The 6,543-nt window shown below is 39.1% G+C and overlaps 1 protein-coding gene across 1 annotated transcript; it reads right to left on the bottom strand.

Moving 5' to 3' along the window:
* Positions 1–3,668: 3,668 nt before the first annotated feature.
* Positions 3,669–4,411, bottom strand: LOC121512773 (leukocyte elastase inhibitor-like). The gene is made up of 2 exons (XM_041792212.1): positions 4,388–4,411; positions 3,669–4,104 (listed from the first exon to the last, which is right to left on the bottom strand). Exon 2 carries the CDS (start codon positions 4,054–4,056, stop codon positions 3,703–3,705), a length of 354 nt encoding a protein of 117 aa, XP_041648146.1. The 5' UTR covers positions 4,057–4,104; positions 4,388–4,411; the 3' UTR covers positions 3,669–3,702.
* Positions 4,412–6,543: the final 2,132 nt, after the last annotated feature.

Below are 6,543 nucleotides of genomic sequence, written 5' to 3'. Positions count from 1 at the left end.
ACATCCAGGGAGATTAGCCACAATTCCATGGGTTATAAACTTCTTGATTATATTACGCACAGTGGACAAAGGAATTTCAAGATCTCTGGAGATGGTCTTAAAACCTTGAGATTCTTCATATTTTTCCACAATTTTGCTTCTTAAATCCTCAGACAATTCTCGGTCCTTCTTTCTCTTCTCCATACTTGGTGTGACACACACAGGCACACAACACAAAGGCTGGGTCAACTTTTAGACATTCTAACTGGCTTCAGGTGTGATTTCTAGATTGCCAGCACCTGTTACTGCCACAGGAGAGTTTAAACGAGCATCACATGCTTGAAATAAAATGATTTACCCACAGTTGTAAAAGGGTGCCAATAATTTTGTCTGTCCCATTTTTTGAGTTTTGTGTAAAATTATGTCAATTTTGTCTTTTTTCTTCAGATTTTTTGTTGTTCCAATGCACATAAAGGCAATAAACATGTGTATACCAAGAACATTTGTAATTGCAGGGAGCGCAGATGGTCGAGTGGTTTAAGGCGCTACCCATGTAGGCGGGCGGCCTGGCTTCAAATCCGGCCTGTGGCCCCTTACCACATGTCTCTCCCCACTCTCTTCCCTGTACTGAGTCTATCCACTGTCCTTCCTCTATCAAATAAAGGCATGAAAAAGCCCAAATATAAATCTTAAAAAAAAAAAATTGTAATTACAACAATTTCTGGGAGAAATGGTGTATTTTCTGGAAAAATTCCAGGGGTGCCAATACTCATGACTGTAAGACATCTCAATCACCCCACTACTCCGATTTGCAACTACAGGTGGTCCTATGGTCCTATTTAGAGAAAAATGTGAGAGAAAAAAAACGCTTGAAGAAACGTGAAGAACGAAGGAAACAGTGCTTCTGCCTACAAACTTCAGAATTAAGAAACAGATTGCCCTTACGTTGCCCAGCAGATATTAGGAATTTTAACAATTACTTTAAAAAGAATTAAAGACATGTTTATTCCTTAAAAAACAATGTTTTGGGGAATAATTCTTCTGAACCAAATATTTTTGATGCAATGTTGAACTTTTATTTTGGATGTTAAAGGGATAATTCAACATTTTGGCAAATTTGCCCATTGCCATAATTCCTATAGTCTTAGTAATTCGTTTGTTTCCTTTAGTTGTCGATGCTGTTTCTAGATCTGGGGGGACGGTTAAACCAGCTGCACCATGAACGTTATTTTAGCAGGTGGAATTTTTGCTTTCCCTCATCAAACTCATCAAATACACAATCCAACAACTCCAAAACGCTCTCGTGGACAAGTTGTAACCTGTACATTCACCACGCTATGAAATAATAACATATAATTATGTAACATTACGACACATGAAGCAAATACTCAGAACTATTTCTTGAGTGAACCACTGGGAAGAGTGACACAGTGCAGCAGTCATGTCTGGAGTGTAGTTCCGGTTTCACAATAAAACAATAAAAATAAAGCAAATTTTCCTTTTAACTCACAGTTTTTGTGTGCACTCAATCTGCTTGAAATGAAGGGGCAATTTTCTATGAAAATTATAGGATTTTTTTAATAGAAATTTTAGGATATGTTTGGATAAGTATTTTAACGGGGAGTTTATTTGAACATTTGTGGGAAATATTTTGAAATATGAAATATTTTTGGTATTTTCATGCGAATTAGGGAAATGTATTTGTAGATTTTGTGGAATTTTATTGTGAAATTATTTGGGTGTAACCTGGCACGCCGGATGGATTTGTTTCACACATCCATCTGGAAAACCACCAGACAGCAATTGGGAAAGGGCAGAGCCTTTGAAAAACACTCGGAGGGTGATTGGATGAAGTTCTGTCTGTCACATCTTTACGGGCCAACCAGAGCAACAAAACACATGACGTAGCCACTACCAAGCTGCGCTCCTATGAAGGAGTAAACGCCAAACAGAACTGCATGATGTGAACAACGGTGACTGTAGACATGCCAGTACACGACCTTTGTCTTTTTTGTAAAGAAAACAGCTCAGTGCTGTTCTTTGTTCTTCTTTTAACGAAGAAATGTCGTCATTTCTGATAGAACTGGCGCTTTAGCAGTGTCCACACTCTTCCGCCATAATTGCACCAGCCTCTTGTTGCTGCCTGCTTACGTCACAACTCCGCGCATGAAAGTACTGTGCCTCAGTGCTGATTGGTCCTGTCACTTTCTAACTGGGCCCAAACGGTTCAGATGGGAGTTTTGCAAGATGGATTCGCCAGTGAGAAACACGGAAACAGGCGTAACCATTTGCTCTGCAAGGAAAATGTGGGTGGGGTTTTCCTTTGAAATTTTCAAGACTTCTTGGAAATTGCAGGGAATATGTTTGGGAGAATTTTTTCACAATTCCAAAGAAATTTTGGATGATGTATTTCTGAATATTTGGGAATCTGATAAATCTGAGGGGAAATTTGCTTTGACATTTTGAAGAATTTTCATGGGGTGAGTTTTTATATTGGAATAATTAGGCTTTATGAAATATTTGGGGAATATTTGAAAAATTTTGGGGTACTTTATATATCTATAGATTTTCACAGATGAAAACTAATCCTGTTCAAACATAAGGCTGGACTTTTACACTATAAGGTCCCACTTAACCTAAATGAGAAAGAGAAACTAAAAATGTATTCCAGACAAAAGCTCAGGTCTCAGAAGGTTATAGCAACTGTGTAATATTGATTTGTTCCCTTTTTTTCAATTAATCAAAATTTTAGAATTCTAGTCTGTTTCCCAAAACTAACAAGCCCACAGCACATGAAATACAGTCCCACAGGATAGGTTATATGAGCAGTTAAGTCACCTTTTCTTTTTTAAATGAGGCTAAAATATATTTTGAGAAACGAAAGGTCAGGCTGCAGAGGGCACAAGTGATTGAAAGAGACAGGTAGATTTAGGAGGAGAAATTGCTGTTCCATGGGAGATGGTGTACACTAACCTCCATCCATCCAACCATCCATTCATCCATTCGTTTTCTTTCACTTATCTGTGGTGAGGTCACTGTGGCAGGAGACTTGACAAATCAACCCAGACATCCCTCTCCCTAGTGACACTTTCCAACTCCTTCTGGGGGATCCTGTGGTGTTCCCTGACCAGACAAGATATATAATCTCTCCTCCTCCCAGCAGAGCATACCCAAAGACCAAAGGGAGGTGCCCAGACGAAGACAGCTTGAAAGGTGCAGCCACCCTCATAGGACAACTAATGCTGCTGGTATCCACCATCCCATTCTTTTGTTAATTACCCTGAGTTCATAATCATAGGTGAGGGTTGGGAGGGCCGCGGAGCAACACGGTTGTTTTACCATGGCCGTGCAGAGCCGTACGTCCACTCAATGTGTAGAACATTGCCACGTCGTCACTCATGAGTGGTTACGAAAGAAGTAAGGTTTAGAGACTTAAGAGTAAGAAAGAAGTCTAAAGATAGCCACTACAGGTAGGTATCATCCTTGTCAGTATCTGGAACTTGCACACACACAGCCTGGTTCTGTGGAAAGTGGCAATGCTGTGCTGTTTTGACCATAAGGTAGGGTAGGTAATATAAGTAAACTGAACCCTAAAATCTCTAATCTGGTTTGTTAAATATTTAAAAAGACTTTCATCTATGATTTAAGAGAAAAAATACAGCATCATTTCAAGAATTTTGAGCATTTTTTATTTGAATTGCATGCATTGCAACATCTTTGTGTCTACTGAGGAGATGACAACCTGCCGAGGAAGAGGATGGACTTGGTCTTATTGTGCCTGATGAAGAAGAGGAAGGGGTGGTCAGCCCTGAAGTGTTCCTCCCTCCTAGACATGCAGAACATTGCCATGCTCGCTGTGGCTGCAGCCGCCTCTGTTCCCTCCTCGTTCACCTCCACACAGGCCTTATGGGCCACCGTAGACAGGAACAGTCCTCCCTCTCCATTCATGCCCGATAGATCAGCCTTTGCACTGAACACATCTGTCATGCCCAGTTTGGCGAGGGGCTCGTTCAGCTTGTAGTCTCCCTCTAGCTTGAACCTGGGCAGGTGGACCAGGACTTCAGAATGGTCGTCCATGTTTTTGGTCCATTTGTACAGCTTCTTGCGTGTCAACTTTTTCTCCAGCTGGAACAAAACACATTTATTATGTTGGATGAAAGTATTGGCACCCCTGGAATTTTTCCAGAAAATAAAATATTTCTTCTAGAAATTGTTGCAATTATAAATGTTCTTGGTATACACATATTTATTGCCTTTATGTGCATTGGAACAACACAAAAAAGCAGAAGAAAAATTGACATAATTTTACACAAAACTCAAAAAATGGGCCAGACAAAATTATTGGCACCCTTTTACAACTGTGGGTAAATCATTTTATTTCAAGCATCTGATGCCCATTTAAACTCACCTGTGGCAGTAACAGGTGCTGGCAATCTAGAAATCACACCTGAAGCCAGTTAGAATGTCTAAAAGTTGGCTCTACCTTTGTGTTGTGTGCCTGTGTGTGTCACACTGAGCATGGAGAAGAGAAAGAAGAGCCCAGAGTTGTCTGAGGACTTAAGAAGCAAAATTGTGGAAAAATATGAAGAATCTCAAGGTTTTAAGACCATCTCCAAAAATCTTGAAATTCCTTTGTCCACTGTGTGTAATATAATCAAGAAGTTTATAACCCATGGAACTGTGGCTAATCTCCCTGGATGTGGATGGAAGAGAAAAACTGACAAAAGAATGCAATGCATTTTTTGAGGGAAATGATGGCTGGAATGAGGAACTGAAGTCATAGCCTAACAGTTCATGATGAACCAGAACCTGAACAAGCTTTTAGCAACAGATTTGAATCCAGCCATAAAGGGGACATATTTTACCCCTTAAAGACAAGTTTATATTGCTCTCAGAGGTCCTGAAAACATGCCTGTGAAGTTTGTTGCTTAAAACACACTCCAGTATTTGATTTTTGCATGTCTAAAAATCCCTCTGTTTCAGCCCTTCTCAGAACGAGCTGTCTGACTCCGCCCCTGACCACACCTCTCTCAGGGAAAGGTAGGATTCAGTTAATGTAAAGAAAGGAGTACAGTATTGACATGATATGTAAAGAAAACTAACTTGGCCAACAAATGATTGGGGGAAAAACACGTTTTATGAATGGAAAAATATTAAAACAAGCGCAGCTATAAAACCTGTACTTAGAAATTGAGTGCCATAGAAGATAATAATATTTAAATAGTCAAAATTATGAAATAAAAATATTAGTTTTTATTTTTTAATTGTGAGAACTGGCCTTCATTGACTCAAGAAAATATTTCTTAAAGTTTTAAACTTAATTTTTGTATCAGCAGCAGTAGCAGGCCCCAGTATAGAGCTTAGTGTGATTGTCTCTGTCAATTAAACACAAGGCCCAGACTAGCTGATGTTCTAGCTAAAGTGGGCTGGTCTGAACCATGAAACTCCAGGGCTTAAAATGAGTCCTGCTCCAGCCCTGGGTGTGGAGCTGCTTGACAAGCAGGAAACAGTTTGTGAAGTTGGTGATTATTGTTTAACATTTTGGAACATTACTTGTAGTGTCCACCAGGGGTCAGTGTTGGATCTTAAACGGTTTAATTTTTATATCATCATCTTTGCACAGTATCAAAACCACTAAAGATGGTGCTTTTTGCAGATGACAAACATTTTTGTACTGGCAGTGATTTACAGCTTTTAATACAAGAAACCAGCACAGAGTTGGGAAAAATTACACTGTGGTTTGACAGAAATAAATGATCATTAAACTTGAAAAAAAAAAATTCTTTGGAAACTGCAGAATGAACACACAAATACAGATTCAATTTGATGGGGTGAATGTCGAAAGAGTTAATGAAATCAAATTTCTGGGGGTGACAACTGATGACTAAAAAAAGCTGGAAATCACATGTTAAACACAAATAAACCAGTGTCAAAGTGTCAATAAAGCATTGCAATAATGAACAGGGGTGTAGCTAGGGATTTTGGGCCCCCAAAGAAAATATTGCATAGGGCCCCCCTTGACCGGCTAGCCAAGCAACAGATGTTGGGTAGGTTTTACGAATATCTTTACATTTTAATATATTTTGAACCATAACTTCCCCATTTATGAGCAATATTTTCACCATGGTTTAACTGAATTTACTTCCATTATTCCACAGTGCTGGACTACACCATTTAGACATTTTTAAGGGAGGAGCAGAGGCCACCCAGTATTTTATTTTACATTTTATAAAAATTTCAGTCTGTAGACTGATTCATTTAGTTGCTTTTGATTCAATATTGACACTAGTTACTAATAAAATAAAATAAAAACACTGTTTCCATTGTGGGCTTCTCAAGGGCCCCTGCCTGTGGGCCCGGGTAATCAGTACCCTTTGTCCCCCCTGTGCTATGCCCGTGATAATGAATAAGGTTCTACGGTTTTAAATTACAAATCACTACAAAATCTATAGATACTACCATATCTATCTACTCATCCTTTTTTAACTCAAGTTATTTAACCAGGAAAAACCCTATTACCTGAATTACTGTGCAGAGGTCTGGGGCAATAACTACTAAAGTACA

The sequence above is a fragment of the Cheilinus undulatus genome, linkage group 7, assembly GCF_018320785.1.
Source record: "Cheilinus undulatus linkage group 7, ASM1832078v1, whole genome shotgun sequence".
NCBI lineage: Eukaryota > Metazoa > Chordata > Actinopteri > Labriformes > Labridae > Cheilinus > Cheilinus undulatus.
The sequence above is the reverse complement of the archived record's forward strand: the minus strand, read 5'-3'. Positions and strand labels throughout refer to the sequence as shown.

Excerpts from the sequence above, each read along its gene's own strand:
- LOC121512773 (XM_041792212.1), bottom strand. The coding sequence starts at position 4,056 with ATGGACGACCATTCTGAAGTCCTGGTCCACCTGCCCAGGTTCAAGCTA.